At 33.0% G+C, this 26,912-nt stretch overlaps 1 protein-coding gene across 2 annotated transcripts in view; it reads left to right on the top strand.

The window, feature by feature from the left end:
- Window positions 1–26,912, top strand: part of Mdga2 (MAM domain containing glycosylphosphatidylinositol anchor 2) — an 801,066-nt gene that overhangs the window by 708,172 nt on the left and 65,982 nt on the right. For both annotated transcript variants that reach the window (XM_004835599.4, XM_087207963.1), the window contains one exon: window positions 17,787–17,935. In XM_004835599.4, coding sequence (XP_004835656.1) covers window positions 17,787–17,935 — 149 coding nt within the window. The remainder of the gene's footprint in view (window positions 1–17,786; window positions 17,936–26,912) is intronic.

The following is a 26,912-nucleotide window of genomic DNA, read 5'->3' as shown; positions in this document are numbered from 1 at the left end:
AAAGTGAACGATACCTAAGAAATTGCTTTTTCTTGTCAGTCTGAAGACCTTCCTGTCCTCAAAGAACTTATCCAGGCATCAGTTCCTGGAGGCTTCAGGGTCTCACTGCCGGCAGATCCCTGTTTTACAGTCAGAACCAGACCAATGCTTCTTAGCAATGTGTTAAAAACAGTTATTTGTGCTCTAACCTTTTTGCTATTCTAGGAGTCATATGCACCGGTCTGGTATTTATTTTTACACAGTCATGGTGATGCAGTTTCAATAACTACTTTCCTTTATTCACATCTAAATCCACTTTATTAACTGAAGTTATATGTTTTAGAGAAAATAAATGTTCCTGGAAGATAAACAGTGCACCTTCTGGGCTTTTTCTCCAGTTCACTTGCACATCTCTTGCTCCTAAATGACATTCAGCACATTCATATTCAGCGAAGGACCACCTACATGTGCAGCAGCAGGCCTTGCCAAGAAGTTAATGTGCTCTGCTCTATGCACACACCACTGAATTCTCAGTTCTCCCAGCCTGGGAGCTGCTACCTCAGTTCACCCATCTCTTGTCCCTCTACCTGAACACCCTAACCAGTGGGCCTTTCGGGGAATACTAGCCCTTTGGCTATTTTGTAGCCATTCAGTTTTTTAAAATTGTATAGCTTTAGGGAAGGCTGAATACATTTACTTGCTGCTTATTGTATATTCATTATTCTTGAGTTAAATGTTTAATAAAAAAATCCTTGTAGTTCTCACTCTAGAGATCTAGTCTGTCAATTTTTATAAATTCCTGGCTGGATAAGAGTTTCAGCTAATGACCTGTATGACAAGTACTGCTGAGTACCATGGATGAAATTGTTATTTAAAATTTTGCACTTACAGAATACAAAGGAGGAAAGCAGTCCTTTCTTTAGTTAGTAGCATCTTATCAGGAAGCCCACCATCCTACACTGTATCTTTGTGTGAATGAGGGGTTAAACTCTTTTCTTTATGTCCTTGTAGCCCCTATCTCAAGGCACAAGTAATGACAAGAATAATGGAGCATGCATTTCAGCTTAATAACCGAAGCCAGGCACACACTTGGTTGTTAAGAACCACACCTAGAGGAACTGGATGTCAGAGTAAAAAGGGCTTTGGACAGGCTGGGTTTGGAATGTGACTTTGTATCTCAATGGTTGCTGATTACAGGATGACCTTCTTAAGATTACTAGTCTTCCCTTCCATCTTTTAAAAAGGCAAAATATTAAGAACAGTGTCATCTTGCAAGAGATGGTGAATATTAAAAAACAAACCACAGTGTTTGCAAATTGATTAACATGAAGCCTGACAAACAAAAAGCAAGAACTAACAAAAAATGTGCCTTAAAATATTTTATTATTGTTTAGGAGAAAGCAAACATCTTTATTAAGCCTAGAAAGAAATGTTTGATTCCTGAGATTAGCTTCCTCATACTTTGGAAGCTGCAATTAAAATATTTTGTTACCACGCAGAATATTGGAAGCAGGCTTACAAAATCATGAATAGGAATATCCCAATGGAAAGCATTTTATGTCAATTTCATGAGAAGTTGTCCATTGAAACGCACCTACTTGTTGTATATGATGGGAAAAAGAAACTCTTCAGAATCTATTATTACCAGGGTGAAGAAAAAAGAATTGCATCTTTCATGTTGCATTGTTTGTGAGATTTTTTCCCCCTCAGACATAGCCTATTTCAAATTTCACACAAGTTTATTTTTTTACACAATAATTGTTATATAATTCAAATTTATATCAAATTTCCCCGCACCATACTATATACACAGATCTCGATTCCCATCAGTAGACAGATTTTCCACAACAACTGGAGGAGAAAAAAAGTTAATCTCAGGAAGGAGAAGAGAGGCCCAAGTAAGAGTGCAGGTGATGTAAAAGCAAGGTATGCTGCCTGTTCTGTTCATCTCCCTGCGTGTGGTTTGTTCCTGTGTTCAGACTAGTCAGAAGTTGGTGCAGATGTGCAAGAATTAAACTGTAAACATGCAGAGGAGAGTACATGACTGAGTGACAGGGCCACATTTATGAGCTAGTGTCACTTTTGCTTTGCAAATCATTTCCTCCATCAAAAATATCACATTAAAACCTAAACTTTAAAGATTTATGATTGGCCGGGGATTTAGCTCAGTGGCACTGCGCCTGCCTCACAAATGCAAGGTCCTGAGTTCGATCCCCCGTACCAAAAAGATTTATGATTGCATTTGCATAAATAGTATATCGATCCCCATTGTTATTTATTCATTCTATTTTATTATATCCCCCCCCTGATTTTAAATGAAATAAAAATAAAAACATTTTCTTGGACTAAGTCTCATGCATTCCAAGCACTGGGACTCCGATGCCTAATCCATAAATCAACTCTGATGAATGGAACAGAAGCACAGCATTTTCTAAGGAGTCTCCATGTCAACCCAGCTACTTTCTGCCAAGCTACTACCTCCTTCCACACTCAGGGGAATATTGGAACTTCTGGAAACAGACTCCTTGGCATTAAAGGTGGTGGAGATGATGTCCGTAGTTATCTGTCCCTGTGTAGCTTCATGGCTTCTACCTGGGGACTGGTAGAAACTGGAACAAGAGAAAAAGGATTTGAACTACATGTAAAAAATCCTCCAGAGACTCCCACAAAGAGCCAGGGAACGGTTTGCAGGCTTAACAAAACAGCGGAGTTTTTGATGAGTTCATATATTGAATAATGAATTTTCTTTTATAACTTGTACAAATTAGGAGAATGCAGATAGCATTTGTTTCCTTTCTGAACCACTTAATTAGCAACTGAGTTTCTAAATGGTTACTAGATACTTCAGTCATTTGATTCTTCAGCAGAGAATCAAGCAGTATTTCTTAGGTGTAAGATGTATAGGATGAGCTCAAAGGCGTGGGGTTGGTAAGAATATGAATATGTCCACTGCCAGATGGTAGATTTGTAACAAAGATGTATGAATTGTCTCTGCCTTGAAGAGTGTTTACTGTAATATTTCCATAAGGAAGAATTTTAATAATTTCATTTAATCCTAACATTCCTGATATAATGTATGTTTAGGAAGGTGGGACTCGGATACCAAACTTCTTTGAATGTTTACATGAATTGCATAAGCTATCTTCTTTCTGATGAAACACATTTGAATCTCTTTGAGAGATGACCTGCAGATCAGATGAAGGGCAGATTTTGCTTCAGTTCAGTAATTATGATTCTCCCATTAGCCTTAAAGTTTTGCAATTTAAGCCAATAATACCCCCACCCTGTTTGCCCTTCCCTACTTCTGTGAAAAGCAAAATAAGTTAGTATTTGTGAAAGTTCCCCATGAACTGTAAATTCCTATATAAAATTTAGATATCATATTCATTTCTCAAGTCTTCTCTTGCTCCATGAATCCATGTTTGTAGGGGTACGTTTTAAAAGAGCAACTTTTAAACAGCAATCCCCAATACATTAATCTGATATGTGTCTCTACTATTTGATAAAATATGGTAAAGGAAAGCCCCTGGGAAGATCCATGGTAGAAAATAAAAAGGATAATTGAGAAACAATATTTTTTCTTCCTCTTTATAGAAGTTTATTCTTCATCAATGGTCACCCATGTTTATTTCCAGGGGAGTTTTCCAGATTATTTTTCTTTAAAATTAATGGTTTAGGACATGTAGCATTTACTTACATATTTTAAAATAAAATGTCAGTAAAATTATTAGACTTTTGTTTTCAAACATTGTTTAACTCCTAGGTGATTTCCTGTTTACATGCCAAGTAAGAAAGCTAGCTGTTTCATCTGTACAAATGAATTGTTTGAATTTTAAAACTAGTTTCTAAGCCAAGCTTTTTTTAGTAAAAACAAACAAAACAAGACTTACATTACAATTTTTTGTATAATATTTATGCAGTTCATTGAAGGTTTTAGAGCAAAAAGGTACATTTAAACCAAAATGTTATTCTCTAGTAAATACATGTATTTATTTTATATTACCCAAGATAATTATACAACATGATGCTAAAAAAGAATCAGAGGTGACTCAACTGTGTTGACGTACTGCTTCATTAAAGTTTGAAGGCAGTAAATGAGAACTTATTTAAATAACTAGGTTAAAAATTGCTTTAAGTTCCTATGCTTGTTAACACTTAAAGTAACTCATACAAATCTTCCTAGAGAGCTTTATTTTCTTTCTTTTTTTATATTGGAAGGGAAATGCAATGAGAGATTAATATTTATTGAATACATTATTTGTCTAGCACTGATAGATCTTTTTATAAGCTAATCAAGTAATATTTTTGAGAATGTTTGTATTTTGATCCATTTGAATCTCTAGAAGTACCTTTTTACCCCTGCTGAGTTCATAATTGTCATTCTGGGAAGCAAAAATCCAATTGAAAGAGTCCTAAATAGTACTGAAACATATCTATTAATGTTATTATTTTTCTGATTACACTATTTATTAACTATTTAACATTAGTCAGAATCTTGATTTCATATGACAAAGCTTAAATCAAATGACATAATGGACTTTTCTGAGAAGTGTTTAAAATTAGGGGAGAAATTTTGCATAGGGAAACATATTAGCTTCCAACAGACTGTTTGGTAACTGGTCTTTTTTTACAAGACTGAAGTGGTTGCTAAGTCATGTTACTTCTGAAAACTCTACTTGGTTATTTATCTATTTCATTATGAGTGTGTTGTTTTGTAATAATCAAGAGCTAGAAACTTGGTGAATTACAGTCTTTGAATCTGAACATCATAGTTATGGTTTTGCCTTTTACCAGTTGGTCTGGAGGCCATGACTTATTTGACCTTATTTTAATGGTCTTTGCCTTCCTATAAGTTAAGGAAATGCTAAATTTTTGCTACAGGAAGGTGATTTTAGGAAAATGTTCATTCTACATGTCAAATATTAATGTAAAATGTTTTTTAAATGTAGACAATTTAAGCTGTTAAAAAATGATTTCTGAAGTAGAAATTTCTATAAACAGTTTTCCATTAAATATCTAATCATTTAAAAAGAATCCAAAGGGGAACTGGATTATATGATCAACTATTATTTTCATCTGAATGTAAATTATTGAAGTATAAAAAGATTAATATTTCTCATACATATCTAAGTGTCTTCATTGACTTTTCTAATTAAAAGAAAACTGGTGTCTCTATAATTTAATTACTTAGTAGTTATCATGCTTTATGCTAATGCATTTTAATAAAAGATGAAATATATAGTATCATCTCATGATTGTATCATAATATTCCTGCTATATGACATTTTCTCTAAGAGCATCTTTGAAGACTGCATTAATAATACTAATGACAAATATGGATAAGAGGGCCAAGTAAGACAACTCAATGGATAATGATTGAGATTTGTCAACTTTTGGATTGTATACACAGACATTAACTCATTTTTCTCTGTATCACTTTTTGTTATTAGAGTGATACGCTTTGGTGTTCTGATTATTCCTGTAACTTTTATTTGTTCAAATAAGGAATTAATGGAGAATTTTGTTAAGAATTTCATGGATATGAGTACAATTCAATTGACATAATCCATTTGCCCTAAAAATAGTAAAAATTTTAAAATGTGAATAAAGTATATTTTTACATTAAAATTGGAAGTGGTAAGATAGTTTTTCAAGGAACTAGTAAAATTGGTGGCACTTATTTGAATATTCTGTTTTCAGAAAGTATTTCCACCAATAAAATTAAGATATTTAAAAATTTTTCCAATTAATAAAATCTTGGTCAGTGTACCTGTAATGGCAATTCTGTCATTACACTAAGCACCTGAATTATTCTGTCCTATGCCCCCCACCCAAACAACTATTTCAATCAAGAAACTTAGCTGTTTTTTTTTTTTTGAGAGGGGTTAGTTAAATTGATGTTTTCCAGATTCTCCACTGATGGCTAGTGTGTATGGGAAGTATCTGCCATCAGGACTCATATAGTCTATTTTGATTTTTTTAAAAGGGAAGATAAAGTAAAACAATTCTAGAAAAAGTGAAAATACACTTTTCAGACAGCATGGAGGTCATGTAATATTTATCAGTAGTCAATCAACTTATTAAACAAAATAGAATATTTCTTAACAATCTTGAAGAAAGAAAACAGTATACAAGATCAGTTACTTAACGTGACAAATGGAATCTTGAGGTTTAGACATTGTTCTTAAAGTCTTACAAAGTCATTTTAGTAGGAGAAATAAATGCTTACTTTTTGGTAGTTTTCTTCTAAGGGTTTTTCTATCTTTTGTTTACAAAGTTTATTCACTGATTAGCCAGGGATTAATGCATAGACTATCAAACAAGGTGTGAGAAAACATACCTTTTAAAACATGTACTAATGACATCAAAAATCCTTTTCAGTTTGTTTTAGGTAACTTTTTAAAGGTATTGCTTATACTACATCTGAAAACTGCAATTGATACTTAATTTTAATCAACTGTGGGAGACAAAATAAATTCACTTAAAATGATTTGAAATCATTTATGAACATCTGGCTATTTGAGAGATATACACCTTCCCAGTCTATTTTTTGCATCACTTTTTTACTTTTTTGGATTTTAAGTATTTGTAAAAGAAATAGTTACTGAAATGAATATTGCAAATTACAGTAACATGGTCAGTTTTGAAAATCGTTAAAATAGAAATAAAATCTGTCAACTCATTTTCTAATAAATGAAATTTGCATTTACATTATCACCCTCTCACATTATGTCATCATAAACTATATATATTTGTAAAAGTATGCACATCAGAAGCAATTATCAAGTCAGACGCCGTTTATACATTTACATTACTAAAACATATTCATTGAAAGTTAAGAGTTGTAGCAAACCTTCATTTTATTTATTTTAATTATCGAGTTAACTTGTTAATTAAAAATGACATTCATTTTTCTCAGTCATTGTATAATTTACTTAGTCATTTTCCCTAACAAAATGAGCTATATTGTCAAAACAAGCTCAAATAAATTATAGGTCTTTTACAGTTTTCACTTAAGGAAAAAAATTGCTGTAAATCTAAACATGTATATCTAAGAGGTCCCCAATCCATCATACAGTTTCCTAATATTCCTTTTCATTTTGGAAGGTTTGATGGGACATGAGTGGAAAATATATGGTTCATGTTAGGTTAGGTAATCCAGGGTCAGAGTTCTTCGATGTTTATCCTTTGCTGGAAAAATAGATTCTACATGGCGCCACTCTTCATAATAGTTGTGGGTCCTAAAAATATAAATTGCATATTTATTTAAAATAAGCAATTTGACATATAAGTGGAGCCCAATAAAGCCATTTTTAAGATCAAAACAATATAGGCTGAGTTTTGAGATAAGAATGTAGTGATTGAATACTGCACATTCCCAACTCTCAACATCCTCACATCAACACAATTCAGCAAACTATAGTGCATGAGCCAAATCCAACCTGCAAACAGTTTTTGTATGGTCTGTGAGCTAACACAGTGATCTTTACATGACCTTTTTAAAATGGTTAGACAAAATTAGAAAGATGAATGATAATTCAGTACATGTGAAATGTATACAAAATTTACACTTCTGTGTCCATAAATATTACTGAAATTTAGGCATAGCCATTCAGGATTATCTAAGGTTGCTTTCTTTCTATGATGGCATAGTTGTGCCAGATGCTATCTTGTAACTCATATTTTAAAGGGCAATATATTTACTATTGGGCCTTTTACAGAAAAAAGAAAGTATGCTGAAGCCTCATTTAGAAAGTTGTCAAAATTAAGATAAGCCCAAGCATCCTTGAGGAGACAAAGCAAGTTACAGAGTTGCTTATTAATTTTTTCTTTCCTAGTATGGATTTGTATTAATGTGACTTTACTTAAGCTCTCTAAGTAATGTCTGAAACTACAATAAGCTGTACAGGCATGTAAGAACTATATTACTTTTGTACAATAATACTATTTTATTTTCTCTTTGAAAAAATCAACTGAATTTTTTCATTGTTGGAGTAGCATTACTAAAAACACAGAAATGACTAAGGAAGGTTCCACTTGATCAGAAGTGTTACATCTATTTAAAAGATCTAATTAAATGCAATAATAGTTTTCTTTAGAGACCTCATCCATTACATCACAATTCTGTCTTTTATGAACAAAATTTAACATAAGTGAGGAATGAAACATTCAAATTATTCTGAAACAGCAAACAATTTTTACTGTCTAAATCCGTGAAAGGAGAACTTCAATGAAAAATAAAAATCATTTTATAACAAATATTTTAAAGAAATCTTTCTCTTTTTTTTTCTTAAGACAGGGTCTCACTGTACAGTTCAGGCTGGCCTTGAACTCATGGTGATCCTCCTGTCTCAGCCTTCCCAGTGCTGGGATTACAGGCATGCACCACCATACCCAGCTAGGAAACCTTAAAATTCATTAAATTTGGTACTGGACCCATTTGATGTGAAAATTTTGTCCAGGTATTCATTGTTTGGTACTGGACGTGCAAGCCCAAACCTGTCAGTATCAACTGCCTCATGACATTCTGCCCTTTCCAGCCAAAGCAATTTGTTTAGTATTTGTCATTTCTGGTGCTTGTTTTGCCTCCCGTAGACAATTAATGACAAGTACCAAGTTACCACTATACAGCATTATAGCATGTCTTCCTATTTACAATGTAAACATGCACAAATTATTATTCTAAAAGAAAGAATAGCTGAAGGAAAGAAAGATAATCATAATTTAGCTACAAAAATGAGTAAGAATTGAAAAGCAAAGAAATTGCAGGAGGAAAACACTTTGGTTTATGGGATCAAAGTGTGTAAGGATTTAAAAAAAATTTTTTAGCAATCTGAGTCACTAAAATGTGAGCAAGAAAATTTAGTCGGGCAGAAAAGTCTACTGATTTGTTTATTTCACAAATACTGAGTTACAAGCCTTTTTTTGGTGTGAAATGATGAATGGCATGTGTTACTGGAAAAATAATGATGGTTACAAACAATAGATAAAAAGGTAATCCTGCAGATGCAAGAGAAGAAAGGCAAATACAGGTGGGTAAGATTTCCTTTCAGAAGTGAATTTAGTCATTAATCCCATAAAGTTTCAGAAAAATAGTTTAAATGTATTATCAGCAATTTATCAGCTCCTAAAATAAATACATATGTTTGAAAAAAGTAATGTTTTGGCAACTATTTCACCAGTGATGCCAAAATTTGCTGTTCTGTGGTGCTTTCTAGATAGAAAATAGAAGCAGTAACTTGACACAAGGTGTTTTAAGTAAAATCAATTGTGAATAGTGAAAACCCTATTTGTTTGCAGTTACATTTTGAAAATGCATAACTTACAAAAGAAATCATAATATTATATCAAACCAAAGGTACCTTCTTCCTGAGCAGATATAAATGCTTTCTATGGAGATCGTTATTGTAAAGATTGACTATGTTTTCCATAGTTACGTTATTTAACCAATCAAGACACCTGCACTCCAGGGCTGTAAATTCTGAGGAAGCTCTTGAGTGCTCAAATGCGGCACTGAGCTGTTACTTTAGTATAATACACACAGCTCTGACTCTTGCGAAGAAAATGGATTCATGTAAAGGATGAATCAAACCAGTGATGCAGCAATTTTAAAATAATGTGGTGACAATCACTGGCCATTTGAAAATATATTGGCTGTCCTACTTGGGAAGACACAGTATGGATATAAACTTCTCTACAGCAAGCACACAAAGCACTTCACCTAAACTATGTAGCTGTGGACCTGCCTCGCTTTTTTAAGTGAACTCTAAACAACCTTTAACTGAGAGATTTTGTGGTTGAGTTCACAGCTGCATTATTTACTTATTTTATTTCCTACTCACATACTGGCTGGTTATAACAGTTGAACATACTCTTGATGGCGCTCAGTTTTATTGCTGCTAAAATAGTCCCTCATGTTAAGCACTACTTACAAATTTTTAAAAATCCCTTCATCATGTTAATTTATGATCTTTCAAGTCATCTGAGAGTAGGTGGAATCGATTAACTGGTAATGATTTCTTTATTACCTATGTTTAATTTGATTGGGCTAATATTAAATATCATACAACTAAATGCCAAATATAGACAATAGAGATGAGTACACTCTTTTTTATTTTCCTTTGACTTCACAGAATTAAATAATTTTTTCCTCAAACTACCTTTCATGTCCTCAGCTTTGTGATCATAACTTTTACATGGCTTTGAATGACAAGAATAGGCTTTCAGAAAGATAGGACCCAAAGAGGTGATGGAACTCTTCACTCCTCCTCCAGAATGAAGTACATACACTCATTTTCCATCTCAGGTAGAAACTTCTGTAACCAGGCAGTGTGCAGATTAGAAACTTAGAAGTCTACCCTGAGTCCTGACCAGTTGCTTCTGTACCATCCATCTGGACATCAGCTTCTCTTTGCCCTCCAAATTACATCTTTTGATGTAGATGATATCATCTTACTGCTTTCCTGCCTCGTACTTTTCACCCATTCATTCCATTCTCCTTCTTCCCATCAGTTAGTATTTATATCATTATCCTATTTGAAAAATTAGGACAAGCCTCATTTCTGCAAGTGTCCTTTTCTTTTTGAAAATGCTTTTCAAATCTTATTTTTACATTCATAGATAAAATTGTGTATATTGATTGTGTATCACATGATATTTTGAAGTATATTATACATTTTGGGCTGACTAAATCTGGCTAATTAATATTTGCATTACATCATTCGGTTCCTTTCTTTTCCTCTTAATATGACTTGTTTCATTAATTTGAAGAAAAAGTAATTTTGATTCCAAATCTTTTTTCTTCTTTATGGAGGAATGACAGAGATTTGGATACATTTTATTGTATATTATACCTAACAGACTATCATGCATAATCTGATTTAGACAGTCTATGTACATAAAAGTGTTATGACTCTGAACTTCAAATCACTTAACGAATGTTTAGCTTCTACTAAAGAAGCACACAGACAACTGCAATTCCTATGATTTTTAGAAAGACTTTTTAAAATCACTGTATGATCCATGTTTTCAGCTTGCCACAGATTTCAATAGCTACACCTCTTGGATCAGTACACATTTGAGAAGTTTACATTAGGTTTTTTATTTTTGTAGTTTGCAAGTGTATTTTGGTAAAGTTTGCTGTCACCAGATTTTTCTCCCATTGGGTAATGAATTTTGAAGGGTACATTATAACATCTTTTCTTCCACTTATGTGAATGCTGGTTAAAATAATTTCAGAATAACTGAATGCTAGGGTGAATATTCAACATCTTACAGATCAAACAAGTAGTTTCAAAACTGATCACTGAGCTGTTCTTCTGTCCTATTCAAACATGAGCCTTGTGTCAGTCATTGTAGCAATGCCGGTAACATTGTCCGTCTTCTTCAGAGGTACAGAGTGGTATAGGGAGAAGGTCCTACATGTTATCATCATACCAGGTCCTGTAGTAGTTGTGAAAATATTATTTTTCTCCACATGTGGTCACAGTATATTTCTTCTCTTATTTGTCTTTCTGTGAACCATTCCTGTCTCTCTGAGGAATGTCTTCTCTCCTAAGATCAATAAAAATGTCATATAAACCCTCTTCCCTTAAGCCCACCTGCCTGCCCCACCCCCAGCATGATTTTTATCTTGCTAGGAAAAAATAGTATTGATTATTCTTTCCTACAAAGTCTGTGATACTTGTTTGCATTTCTTTATTGTATGACTTGAACTGTTTTAAGCACACTTACTTTGTAAAGTTTATTTCACGTTTCTATTATATGATGTCTACTATTGAGGCTCCTTGGCCTCTTGGTCACACAATGGGACATTTTCTTATGTTTTATAATAATCTAATTTTGAATTCTTGTTCACTGAAACTTGATGGAATTTGATTTAGGGGAGTTCACTGCACTCCAGGTTGAGTGCTTATCTTTCAGACTAATGTGGTTTGGCTCTCCTCGGATACCGCAGCAGCGTCACTAGTCACGGGTGTGTGTGGGTGTGTGTGTGTGTGTGTGTGTGTGTGTCAGCCCAATTATAGTTGTTGTCTTCCTATATTGGTGAGAGGGAATCTGAGGTTATATCTTTCACGAATTTTGGTTCTATGTGGTACTCTCATTTCTAACTTTTCGTCTTCCAATGGTGCATTAACTGCATCTCCTTAGGCATAAAAATCCAACTCTTGAGGGTGCAAAGACCAGTAACACTTTTGTTTCTCCTCAAATTCTCATTAATTATCCTGTTTTCAGTTTTCTGTGTCTTGACTTCTAAGGAATTTCTTTTCTTGTTTGCAAGCTTAGTGACACATCTAAAAAGATGTTTGTTACAATTGCATTCTCAGGCCAAAACTTTACATTTGGTTTTGTTTTATTCTGTTGTACCAACAAGTATTTCACAGTTAGTTGATTTTGCCGGTTTTTCTTTTCTGTATTGTACAGCCTGAGATAAAGCTGGGTTGATTTTATTTATTTGGATTTTGTTCAGTACCTTAATATTCACTTCAATGAAGTATAAAAAAATCAAGAGATATCTCTCACAAATGCAACCATATCCTATAAATCTTTTTTTCTAAGGCAAATATACCTATTTTATTTATCTTCCTACAACCTGTTTTAAAAATGGCAAATGCTTTCAAAAAGCAGAATATGTGGTCTTGACTACAATTATATCCTTTTCCGTAGTGACATTATTAAAATCAATTCATAAAGCCAAGTACATGTAAAATGTTTTTAATGTGAATAATTATTTTTAGTTTTTTAGCATTATGCATAAATTATATTTTCAAACCTCAATTTAATCATTTTTAAAAGCCTTATGCAAAATAAAACACTTGTACTTTTTTTCTAAATTCTGTGCAGTAATTTGAGTTACCCAATTTTTTATCCATATATTTTAAGAATATTTTACAATCCAAGTTTTAAGTATAATCATGCATAATTTATCTAAAAAATATTCAGTTTAGATAGAGAAAGTAGTTCTAGGTCAGCGTATATAAAAAGATTTAAACTGGAGCAGTGCTGTATAAAAATAAAACTAGAATGTGAGAGTAAAAAAATTTTCATAGTACTATTGCTAGAAGTAGAAGAAAAGTGGCTAAAGTATGAAAAGGAAGAAGAAAAGTATTATGAAATCTTTCTCTGCTCAACCAGCAGATGTCTCATTTGGTTGTTAGAACCTAACATTATTTTAAAATACTGCCTTGGTATTACTATGCTTCTTACAAGTGTACGTATGAAAACATTAAACATGATTGACTCTAAAATCAGAGTACAAAATTACATTTGTGCTTTGGAAGATTATAAGACATATTATACATAATACACAAATGAAATCAAAGTATTTTTCTAAGATTTTTCCAAAAGAAAATTCAGTAAAGTATCCTTTGAAATATAAACAAGCAAATCTATAATCATAATTGCTTAAGATTATTGCTGATCTAGTATTTATTAATAATCAAATGTATTTATGCATCATATGAATCTTTTTACTCCTTCTAAAGTGTGTGATTATATTCAACTAAAAATAGCCTTATTTTTAATTTTATGAATCAGGAGCAAAATTTATAATAAAACTTATTGTATTTGATTATTCATTTATAATATCTTTCATATATCATCACCATCACCACTCTGTCCCTAAATTTCTTTATCTATAATTTGAAACTTTCAATCAATCTCTAACATATTTTTAATGTTCCATAAAAATTATCACATAGGATACACGACAAGAGATAGCAAATTAATTTTTTAAAATATATTGGAAAAGATTTTTCAATGGTCTGCAATTAACTATAAAATGATTATAGAATTTTACAGTAAAATTTGATTAATTTGTAATGTTTGAAGAGGTTTAGATTGGAGGTTAATTATTTCACCTCCTTGAAAATAGGCATTCATAAACAAATTAATATCATTCAAAAGATTGTGAAGGTCTTTTTTATTAACTTCAGGGTCAAAGTGTTTAATAACCTTAAAAGTAGTCATTTAGATAAACAATTTTCCTACATTTACGGTGATTTGCATATTGATATGCAGCCAATTAACCCCGTGGCAGCCAACATAAAGTGCATGAGAGAAGCATATCTGCTCACTGAAATGCTCAGTATGATTTCTTGACATCATGCCATCCTCCTTGGCCTCAGTCTCATTATCTGTCCTCTTTCATTCTTGCCCCAGTGACACTGGCTCTTGGATCAAGCATGCTGCTGCCAGCCTCAGGGAGGAAAAAAGGGCCAAAGAGATGTTTCTGCAACTCTTGAACTATTTGTGGTGTCTTCTGTTGCACAGGACAGAAAGTTTAGACTCTTTAGGCTGCTTCAAAATGCATGATCTGCATTCCTTTGCTTCAAATAACCTAGAGTATTTAAAATATATCTTGACTCCTTGGCCTCGCCTTAAAGATAAATTCATACTTTTGTATACTTAATTGGGTGGAACATTATTCTTTACAATAAATGTATGATCTTTTCAGAGAAATACTTTTACAAGGTCATGAGATAATTTATAAGTATTAGATCATTCCATTTAAGCCATATTTAATCTGAAAGTAAAATGAGATATCAAATACAACTTGACAATAAGCAAACATTTCATCACACCCTAATAATTCAAGAATAAAAGGTCATTTCATACCCATATTTGGAATACTACCCCTCTGAGCCCTGCTAAGTGGCTATTTATAATTAATTATCTTTCTCCCTTTTTTTTTTTTGGTACTGGGGATTGAACTTGGGACCTTGCCCTTGAGAGGCAGGCAGCAGAACCACTGAGCTAAATCCCTGGCCCTATTTATAATTGATTTTGACTAAATACCTCTACTGAAGGGGATTTATGGTCTAGTAAGGTAGGCCATTCCTTATTCAGAGATCACTGGTATAATATTTTTAACTTAAAATCACATGCTTCTTATAGTCAGTAGTATTCATCTTATTTCATAGTGAATTAACATTTAATCTGGATTCTGTCCTCTGTGATAATTTTTTAACTCTTAGAAAAACATGTGCCCACTTTTTGAGAACTTTGTTTCATTTTCCAGGCTTAATATCTCCTAGTTATGACTCTCTTTCTCCTTGTTTTTCTTTAAATCTGTCATTCTTTTTATTAGGAAAGCACTACTCAGTGCTGAGACTCATATCTATTGTGTTTTGTTCTTGGTTAAATAAAAAAGCAACTCCTATCTCCCATGTGTGGGGGAAAAAAGCACTAGACACTTAGTTCCTCAATTCAGTCTAGACACGACTCTCCTAAGGCAGGACCCTGGGCTTCCATTGCTCCTCTAAGCAGCTCATTAGTTCATGTTTAGGTATTAGATGCTTTTGTTTCTTTGCTGTGTTTTGTTTTGTGGCACTGATGAGCAAACCCGGGGCCTCATATGTACAGCCCAGTGCTTTAGTACTGACCTATATCCCCAGCCTAAGGTATATATTTTAATCAAAACCCCTAGTTCTTTTTCTTAAATGCTAGCAAATGAATCTCCTCAATTACATGTGGAGAAATTTGCTTTTAAATACAAATTCTCACACGTTTTGGCTACTAATTCCTTCATTCAGTACGTTGTTTTCCTCTCACCTGGACTTTACTCTTATGCATTAAGAACATGAACTTATGCCATTACTTATTATTAAATAAGATGTAACATGAGATAAAAGCAGAAAATAAAATGAGTTAATAACTTTTCTAGAAACGTTTTAAATGTGAGTATCTTTGGATATGATAATTCATTTTTCACTCAACTTATTCATAGAACTTTTTTTTAAATGCACATAATATCGATGTAGGGGACTCTGCCATGTGTCACCATGGTTCAGATATTTATTCATTGTATTTAATTTTAGTAGTAAACCTGTCAAACTCTGAGTTCAGTTCATCTGACATCACTGGTGAAACTCTCCAGGGTAATAGAGACCATTGTTTCTGATCTTCGTGTTCCTTTAGTTATTTTATAAGTTGTTATGAATCAGCTCTTCCAAATGATAGTGGGTATGTATTGACTGATGAAGACATAAACAAAACTAGGTAAGAGAAATTTGAAAACATGGAGAGGAATCTAGGAGCACATTTAATATTTAATCCAATTTTATAGAAGATGCTACAGAAAAGACATTGAAAGAATAATGAAAAAAGGAAAACTTATCAACTTATTCAGTGACAATTGCAAAGACCTGGAAAGCTATTTGAAAAGTCTGAGAAAATATAAGCAATTCCCGTGAGGAATGAAGTTACACCTCCTCATTCACTGTATCTCCAATTCCTCACGTGGTACCTGGCATTTATTAGGCTCTCGGGAAATATTGTTGAATTATTCATTAAGTTTATTATTAGTAATAACAGTCTATATTTTAGAAATTTTAAAATTGGATCTATTCTTCCAAATGGTTTGCAGAGCTTTCGTTTTGGATTTTCGGATGGAAGAGCTGACATGGTTTGTATATGTTATGTAAATTAGGTGCACATAAAATCTCTTCAAAAATCTAAGTAAAGCCCCCTTTTATTTTGATCAAATTCTTTTATCATTGCTCAAACATTATTTGATCTACCTAAATAACAATGAGAAGATTTTCATCAAAATAATGGTATCCCTTTGGAAAGAGCAGAAGATTGCAATAAAAATACCCATGGCGCATTAAACCATGAGTGTACTGGAAGAGGTTGAGTCTAAAGCAAGCTTTAAAGGCAAGATGAAGAGGATTCCATAAGATATTTTGAAACTAACACTTGGCTATAAAGATTAATAGAAAGGATGCCATCAGTCCAAGGCTAAACGGACAGCTGTGGGGCAAATGTCCAGAGAGAAGTGCTTTCTGTGTAAGCTTGTGCTGGTCTTTGTTTGAGGTTGCAGTACTAGTGTACTGTATTGTGAATGTTGTTTTAGGAATGCTACATGAGAGCCCACATTTATAATTGTCTACTTGTATTTATTTATTTTGGTGGTCCTGAGCTCTACAAAAGTGCCGCCATTTTAATTCTGACAACTATCGCAGGTTTTAGTTTAAAGTTCCAATTTATTGACCAAAGGCACAGGTAATGCAGAAATTTTAATTTTCACCATTTTTTTTCAACAAAATTGACCATTCCCTTTCTTTTTTTTTTTTTTGTTACCGGGGATCAAACTCGGGACCTTGAGCTTGCGAGGCAGGCGGTGGAACCACTGAGCTAAACCCCCGGCCCCAACCATTCCCTTTCTAACACACATCCTTTGATCTCTTGGTAGCACATTTTGTTTTGTTTTCCTTCCTTCCTATGCACTGGTTTTTCTTCTCTGACTTGTGTGGCTCTCGTCTCTCCCCATAATGCTGAATTGTGAAGTGTCCTAGTGCTCAGATCTTAGTCTTTTTCTCTGTCTATTCACATTTCCTTGGTGATTGCCTCCTTCTTATGGCTTTAAATGTACACTCTATCTATTTGGCTCCAGTTAGCAAGGTAAGCGCTCCAATCTTGACTACTTCTGTATTCCAGACCAGGTGTATTTTATTGCATATTTGATGTTACCATTGAAATCACTCAGTTCAAATATTATTTCCTGAACCCACTCCCCAACTTTATCCACCCACAGCTTTCCATTTCAGTTGACAGGAATTTTATGCCTCAAATTGCTTGGGCCTCAAACCTCGAGTCATTCTCGATTCTCCTTCAAACAACTCTGCTTAATTTACTCTTCACAACATACCAGGACATTGATTAGATCTTATTAATATGACTTTTCAAATAGGATAATTACCTATGGGACATGTAGTAAGAACATAGAACAGGACCACAGACAGTAACAGGTATGTGTAAAGTCTTAGACGTCAGCATTCACATTTAAGCGCAATTTCTGTTTGCAGGAAAGGCCTATGCTCCAGAATTCTACTACGATACCTACAACCCCGTGTGGCAAAACCGGCACCGTGTTTATGCCTACAGTCTACAGTGGACCCAAATGAATCCCGATGCGGTGGATCGGATTGTTGCCTATCGGTTGGGTATTCGGCAGGTGAGATATTTAATCAATGTCTTTTTTTTTTCCTTTGTGGTCTTCTGTGAATACTTTGTTGCTATAATTTTTCTAATCTTGCTGCATGAACTACAGAATATTTTCTTTATCAACAATATAACTTTATACAAAGTACTCTAAATTACTTATAGGACTCTGAAATTAATTGATGAATTTTCTATTATTGCAGCAAATATTTTAAGGCAACATGTTTTGAGTCTTCTGACATCTTCATCACTAGATATGTGTGGGAAATTATATGGTACAGTTGCCACCATAGGAACTTATTTAAGATGTTCTCACACTTACCTACATTGTGTAATTGTTTGCTTTGTCTCTTTAAGACTAGAAGTCTTAAATATTTTTACTTCAAAATATATACATGGTGCTTTAAAGTTACTTTAATATACCTGAAGAATATAAATACTTTATAGTACATAAGAAGAAATAATAAGGCATGATATTTTTTACTGTAGCTGAAGACTACAGGTTGTGTGGACACATTTTTATCTTTTTTTTAAAATGAACTGTATTCTTTGTTGATATAAATGACATTTTTGAAGTTTAAATGTAGTTTTTACATTTTCTTTGTAGTCCCTTGCTAGATAACATATTATCTAGATAACTGCTTCAGCAGTACAAAACATTTTTGAAGATTTATTTAATTTCCATATAATCTATTACCTCTCCATTGCAACTCTGTATTATCTGCAGATTTTCAAAGAGTGTATCCACATCCTGAGCCAAATCACAGAATAACATTTTTAGTTGAAGCAGTGGAAAGGACAAAATTTGCTTGGGGAAAGGTTGATCAGCTTCCCTCAATCTATTCAACTGTTCTTTCCTACAGCCATTCTTTTCCTTCTTCCTCCCAAAGTTATAATAAAATATCTCTTAAGACACATGGTTCAAATGAAGGTACACTGTAAATTGAATATTGTGATACTTCTGGTATAGCAATCCTAACATAATGAAAGAGCTTGTCCTGGTTGAAGACATTTGACATTTCATCATCACTGCTTTCTTGTCTAAGTGCTCACCAGTCATCCATTTAGGAGACCACAGTGGGACATTCAGAAAATCTCTCTCTCATTATCCCTCATTTACATGGACCCCTGGTAAATCTGAGTCTATCTCAAATCCATATCAAAAGTGACTGTTCTAGTTTGGTAATTTTCTTTGATATGGAAGACACAAAACAGTAACAACAAAAGATCAGACTAGCAGTCCTTTCTCCTCCAGTTGGTGGGCTGCTTTCTCTTTTCTTAACAAAATTCGTATTTTAAAATTTCTGTATTTGAAACATCCTAAAACACTGTTGACTTCTCACACATCATAATTTTTAAGTCCTTACTACATTGTTTATTCATTCACATTCATCTTTTATTATAATTTTTAATCTAAGAACATAAGACTGAATGCTATTTGTAAAAATAATTTATTTTCTTTACCTGTCTTTCATTAATTTTGACACAGGTCTGTTTTCAATGGTAGAATCAGATCTTAATTTTTCATTTCTGACTTTCTTTCTTAGTTGTATTTTCTTAAAGTTCTTAAGCAAACCGTCAGAAGTCTAAGGGCGGCCTGTTTTCAGTGCTTGTTTTCACAAGCAGTGTGGAATTTATTCAACTCTGTTCCTCATTGCTTCTCTGGACTATGCTTCAAAATGTTGGTTCCAAACCAATGTCATGCAAAAATCCTTCTCTATACATCAAATGTAGCAGAAATGCAGTTATCTATGAAATCTCTCCACTCCCAGAGTACAAGACCGATTTTAGCAGAGTTAAGACTTCCCTGTAGCAGGAATCTATTAAGATCCTTCCTTTTGTCCATATTTTGTATCCACTGTTAGCAAACTATCTGCTGAATTACTTTTTGCTGAGATTCCTATACTATTTTATAAACGATAGTTTCTCTAAATATTTTGATTTTGCTTTTCTGACACAATCATCTCTAAATCCCTATGTTTACATTTCTTCATCAAGAAACTGATACACAGTGATTCATATATTCCAGTCACCTTAAAATGGCACTCAGAGGGCAGGCAGACCAGGGAAGAGAGCGGAACTCAGAGAATGGAAGGGAAAGCAGGTTTATTCGCTAGCTAGCAGGCCCAGCAGAAGTAACCTTCCAAAGTCTGAGCCCCATTTCTAAGTTTGTTCTCACATTTATGTTCTTCAGCCAGGGCGGAGGAGCAAGAAGAATTTTACAGAAGCAGAACTTAGCAAAGGGTAGGGAGGTGGAGGTAAATGTGGTTCTTGCGGTTTATCTTTAAGACACAGGGAGGTAGGGAGGTACAGGCAGGTGTTGTTTCAGCACTTCATCTTTCAGGCACAGTGAGCTTCCTGGGTTTAGCAGGAAAGACAAACCCTGAGACAGGAGGGGCAAGCCGTGAAAGACCCGCCAGGCTTGAGGCTGTCTCTGCTCTGTCTTTCGCTTTTTCCATTTCAACCATGCTGTTCATTTTCAATGAATTAGATACTGTTCTCCTATTCTTAAATTTAGAATAAATTATGTATATGCGCATTCATATATGTATGATATGTCTAAGTACATGGGAAACTTAAATATGGTATATAATTTTTCACGTGTATAATATGTAAATTTCCTTTATATTTTATTAAAATAACAAAGTGCAGGCCCAGCTTAACTCCAAGTAAGTCTAGAAAAACCTAAGTTCATCACTTGTAGTTGTATAACCTTAACCACGTTTCTGAACATATCTCAGCCTGAGTTCTTGGGTATAAATGGAGGCTATGACACCTCTCAAGCAGCTGGAGCATGCAGTGGAGGACAGGACGCCCCTCACCTGTCCCACAGCCAGGTCTCTTCACATAGACATCTGTAGCAGTTCTTACACTGACAGGCAAGATTGTGTAAGGATTTGCAGAAAGAGTATTTTAAGAGTTTCTTATGTCTTCTATCTTTACTACTTCATTTTATTTAATTCGCTATGAACACCATGTCTGTGTTACTCCTGGCCTTGATTTTTACAAAATAACTTCTAAACATGTTCTCACTATATCCTTATTTTTATTTTGAATCTGTTGTCCTCAGTAAGATCCATTTTACTGATTCTCATTTTTTCCCTTCCAGTTTTAGTATTAGATAAAGGTTTTCTTGATCAAATCAATGAACTGACTTCATACTGTTCTTTCCAGGTTTTCTAGGTGTGTGCTATCTAGAAGAAAACATTTCTGGTGTTAGGTACTAGAGCCCCAGAGCAAATCCTTTCCCTTACTCAATTTTTGAAGCTAACTTCTTAGTTGCCATAGTATTGTTTCTTTTCTTTGTTTTTAGGATCTTCATTCATATTTGCATATTCTTTTCTCTACAGTGCTTTATTATGATGCTCTCATCTGATATTTTAACTTAGTGTATCTTGCTATGGAAGAAAAATTTTGACATATCCTTTGGGGATGTTTCAATAAAGAGTAATGTTCTTGTGCTATTCTGCCAATGTGTTCTGGAAGGTAATGTTTATAGATATAAGAAGAAAAAAGAGCATGTATACAAACTTCCCTTTTTCCACTATCACACTTGTTATATTTAACACTTGAGTAAAAATAAGCTTTACATACAAGATGACTTCAATAAATAATATTTGTTTCAACAAGCCACTTATACTCAAAATTTCAGGATAACAGGGCAGAAGTACTTTATACACAATTAAATGTTATAAAGTACACAATTAAAATGTTATAAAACTTTTTAAAAATTCCTCTGCTTAGTGACAGAAAGCAAAGATATTACTATATGTTTTTATATTATCTTAGAAGATTTAATTTCTTCTTTTCCATGTATGCACATTTAGATATGAGCATTATCTTAGGAAACAATAAGCTATTAACATTTTAAAAAATATTATTGATTTCTGATAAGAAAAACACTTTACAATTTTATATTGTATCCATATGGCTTTTTTAATCTTCCCCGCTACCTCAGAATCTTGAGTATGCACAATATAACTTGGATGATGTTCACATATGTTAAGAACGTGGCATAAGCCAAGTAAGTTTTTTAAAAATATAGATTTTATCTAATAATTAATGCTTATGTATTCATGAAGTCAAGGTTCCTTCAAAAGACTGTCAGTTATTTTACATATGTTACCAATTGTGTGTGTGTGTTGCTGGGCTAACGAACTCATGGCCTCCTGCATGCTAGGCAAACATTCTATCACTGAGTTATACTCCTAGTCCTATTTTATGATTTTAAAGTTGTATTCTTTTAGGCCACATATTTCATTCAAGCCTATTGATCTAAATTATTTCTTCTAGTTATGAAACACGGAGGCTACCTAGAATGTACATAGTATCTCCCCTTTCAAGCATAATCTAAATTACTCAATACATTTTTATATTACGTGAAGTCTGAAAAGCAAATTTGATCCTTTAAGATGGTAGTGGAATTTAGTTCTACAATCATACTTTATTTTTAATTTAGAAACCTTATTACCTATCTTAAATATGATTATAAAATCATTTGTTGTATTATTAAAATGAAATTGATGAAGTTAGTAAACTAAGCAAAGTATTCTTTTCATCTTTCTATTTATATTATCTGACTTTTGCTTAAGCTATATGGTGCATAAATTTGATGAGGAACTTTTTCTCAGAATTTATTTATTGGCTTATATACTCTACAAAACGTTGTAGTGTATCTAGGAAAAAGCTCTGAAATTCCAGAGCCACTATAATAAGGAACTTTAAAAGAATAGATATATCCAAAGAAGCTAAAAAATTAATTTATGGAAGAAAAGTTTACATAAAATCTTAATATTCTTAAGTTATATATTTTAGGCTCAACTAAGCAATTGTTTAATCTCCTTGGACAGGTACCAGCCTCCAATTATTTGCTTCATTTGTTACTTAGGAAGAAAGTAGAAAAGATTATTGAAGTGTCTACTTTTTTGGCATCTAAGGAAATAAGAATAAAGCAAAGCTCTTTGTATATTATCTGAATACAACAAATAGCATAAACATCACTTGAATCCATTCAAAACATACAATTATAGTTTCTACTAATACGGTGTTTTAGAGTTTAAGTTTCCTTTTCTGCATTGTGGCATAAAGTTGCATAATGAGTCTGAATTCTTGATTGTCACCTTGATATTTTATTGAATATAATATCTTAATTTTCTGTGTATTTGTCTTTCAATTCATGGTATTGTAAAAGGCATGTAATTATCATATTCATTTGGCCACTCAGTCAATAAAACTTTGAGTAAATTCATTATATAGTAATTATCAGGAATTTTAAAATGAAGAAGTATTGTCCTCTATGTCTTTCTCTTTTTTCTTTTTGGTAATAGGGATCAAACTCAGGACTTGGCACTTGCAAGGCAGGAGCAGCACCACTGAGCTAAATCCCCGGCCCTCCTCTATGTCTTGTTAAAATAAGTACTGTAACAGAAATGCATGCAAAGTGCCACAGAAGCAGGTTGAGGGGGCAGTTAGTAAAGGAATGTATTAGGTTGAGAGACATGATTACCGGGATGGAAATTTTGTTAGTTTATACTTTTATTATCAAGTTTTCTTTTTAGGTACAAAACACTAATCAAGGAATCATTAAACACAAAATACATATTTTTGCATCATAATTTTATAATTGTTGTAACATATATTGTTCTTTATAAACATGACTAGAATGACTGAGGTCTTGCTTATTTTACCAATTAAAATATTTTAAGTTTTTTCAACAAATAATTCATTACTTATGGTTGTTTTTAAGTATTACAATACATAAATCATCAATACATAAATGACAATATTCCTAACATTTGTAGTTATCGCAATTTGCTAAGTATCCTTTAATATGTTTACTGAAGAAGTGGAAGGAGTTGAAGAGTATTCAGTGTAATTGATTTGTCATGAGGACTGATTTCTATATACTTTAGCAGCTAGTATAAAGTAGTATAGTATCAAAGGTACAGTCTGGAGTCACTAAAGGAGAAATATGGGAGGGTCAGACAGAAGTGAAATTGGAATAATGTATGTGCTTAATATAAACCAATTGGACAGCTTTGGCTCAGAAAGATATTTGGAAACATTTGATGTGGAATATTTCATTCCAGTCTAGGGAAATATGTGGAGATTAGATAATCCGGATTCTTTGTATATAGTTTTAAATCCTGTACAAAATGCCATCCTTTATAGATTAATCTGAAACATATTATCTGGATTATTTTCAAAGATAATACAATACAGACCACAGTTGAGATATTTGAAGTAAGTTACAAGAATTTAGATTGGAGAACTGAAAGGGAAGTGCAATAAAACTGAATTAAGAAAATATTGAACTTGGCAGAACTTGAATATTGATTTAATTGAGGAAACATTTTGAAAAGGACAGTGACCTTATATTCTCTACTGTTCACTTCAACTTTAGCAAATATTTTGGAAAGTATCAAATATAGAGAAATAAAGGAGGAATTCAAAAATACAGAGGGATGCAGCGAAAGCCCTGTGTGAGTGATCTCTTTAGCCCTGGAAAAGATATAAGCCCTAAGACAGTTGGTGTACAGTGACATGATCACCGTCTTCAAAATAAAAGACACAGCATTTATCTACTTCCTTTCTGTAAATCCTTACTTCACAGTGTATTCCTTACAAGGAAAAAAAATTTATAGTAATATTGGAAAGAACTGGATGACTTATGGACCTTTGATTGATGTGAACAGCTCTATAAAATAAGGGTACTTTGTATTAGAAGATTCCAAGTATTTTCTGAGATCATAACCCTTTACACAGATATTTTTTATAATATTATCTAGGAAATTAATTTTAGTTTTGCTTTAATTATACCCTGAATGTGGTAGGAAACAAAAACTTTCAAGAGACTTTTGGAGTGAAAGAGTATGCAATTATTGACATATGATATGTTGATTCAGTTTTCAAGTATGCTCCAATTTTAAAACTTTGACTTGTTAAGGTAGATGGTACAGGAACATAAAGCCAATAAAGGTATCTTAGGTAGGAACACGTAATTAGAACCCAGGGAAACATTTCCTCTTGAATGTATACATTTTCACGCCAGAGGCATTAGGCATGAGAACTGAAGTTTGCAAATATGTGGAGATATATATTTACCATATGAATTCAGCAATCAGAATTTTCAGCAAAGAAGAAAAACCAAGTAGATAAATCTGACATTTTAACTAAGAGTCTATGAATCTCTGCATGTGTCAAAGTGTGGTATTTATGCTTTTAAAATAAAATTGTAAGCAATTAGACAATCCCAAAATTTTAAGATGCAGACACTGATAAATCAATGTTTTTTGTATAATTTAAAGTAATACATTTATCATTCTTTTGTTATCTATGATTTTACTAAAAAGAAACATGTTTTAGTTTCTAAAACATGGCAGCGGCAAGGCTCCACTTTTGAATTAATACCCAGTTTCAATCACTGTTTTTTTCTTTTCAGATAGGGTCTTGTTGTATATAGTCCAGGCTGGCCTTGAACTTACTCTGTAGCCAAAGGTGGCCTCGAACTCATGGTGGTTCTCCTGCCTCAACCTCCTGAGTGCTGGGATTCCAGGCATCCGCCACCATGCTTGGCTTCAATTAGCATTTTTTAAGCATTCATCTTGTCTACTCAGAAAATGAAAGTAAAATAACATTGGTCCCAACTATTAATTCATTTTTGAAATATCCAGAGGGTTATAAATTTAAGAACACATAGTTATTATTTGTAGCATTAGTTTAAAGTAAGACACCTCTTTTTAATAAATTTGTCTGCAGACAAATGAATGTCCTCTCAAAATCTAGACAAAGATATATTATTGATACTCATCTGTATAATGATATTTATAGGCCAAGATCTTAAATTAAGAAAATTTTGTGAATTTTATTGTAACAAAATACTGTTTTAAATGCTTCAACAATTTTATTTACATGCTTATGCATATTTTCCATGCCCACATGTACCTCTAGAGTTTCAGTGATTATCAGTTATGACTAAATATAGTCTCAACAAAAGAGAAAATTTTGTTTTTAGTTTTCTAATTTTCAAAGAAATCTTTTAATATGATTTTTCCCTTTTGTCAACAAGAATTAAGACTCATGCATATAACTGCTTCTTTTTTTCTTTTCTGTCACCTAGATGATGATGTTGATTTACTGAAAGCTTCTAGCAATAAAGTAACTATGGTATACTGTATTTTAGAACCATTTTGTATAAACTGATAACTGAATTTTTGTTTAATGACTATTATACACTTTTCTGTTTCACTCTACTTACATTTGCCTATATTTCCAGTGTGTGTAGTTTAGTGTACGTATGTATATATGAATTACATTAATAATCATGAATGAGACAGTTTGTATGAAACCTTAAAATAATACAACTAAAAGTGTAAAATGGAATTTCTAAACATAGCGAGTATGTTTGCCAAGTGAAAAAAAGAAAATTTTATTTGTGCTCAAGGAGGTTTGTATTTAGTATTCCAACTCAGATTTGAAGAAGTTCTATGTGATTGAAAATAGCTTTTTTCCATCTTGAGATTATACTACTGAGGATTTCCTTGCATATTTGAAGTATTTTCAGGCCACACTAGTCTATTTTGTATGAAGTGACTCCACAATCAGGCATGATGGAGCATGCCTGTAATCCCAACATTAAAGAGCTGAGGCTGGCAGATTGGAAGCTCATGGCTAGCCTGGGCAGCATAGTGAGTTCAAGGTCACCCTGAACACATAGTGACACCCATAGTGAGACCCATAGGGAGGCACTGTATAGAATATGAAATCTTGAGTTTATCATCTAAATTAAGAACTTATTCTCTAGAAACTGAATACATAATGGTATTGCAGAAATGAGTCAAAATAAATGATACTTAAGTATAGAAAAGAGTTTTCTAGGACATTAAAAATTTGTTTTGGTTGCAGTTTTAAATAGGGCTGGCCCCGTATGTCCTATTACTTTTGTTATAATAGCAATGCCTGCTCATAGCTTTAGAGATTCATACTGACTT

The sequence above is a fragment of the Heterocephalus glaber genome, unplaced genomic scaffold (assembly GCF_053883595.1).
Source record: "Heterocephalus glaber isolate CG9 unplaced genomic scaffold, H.glaber_assembly_v1.0 deba00000901, whole genome shotgun sequence".
NCBI lineage: Eukaryota > Metazoa > Chordata > Mammalia > Rodentia > Bathyergidae > Heterocephalus > Heterocephalus glaber.
This window is presented reverse-complemented; position numbering and strand designations above follow the sequence as displayed.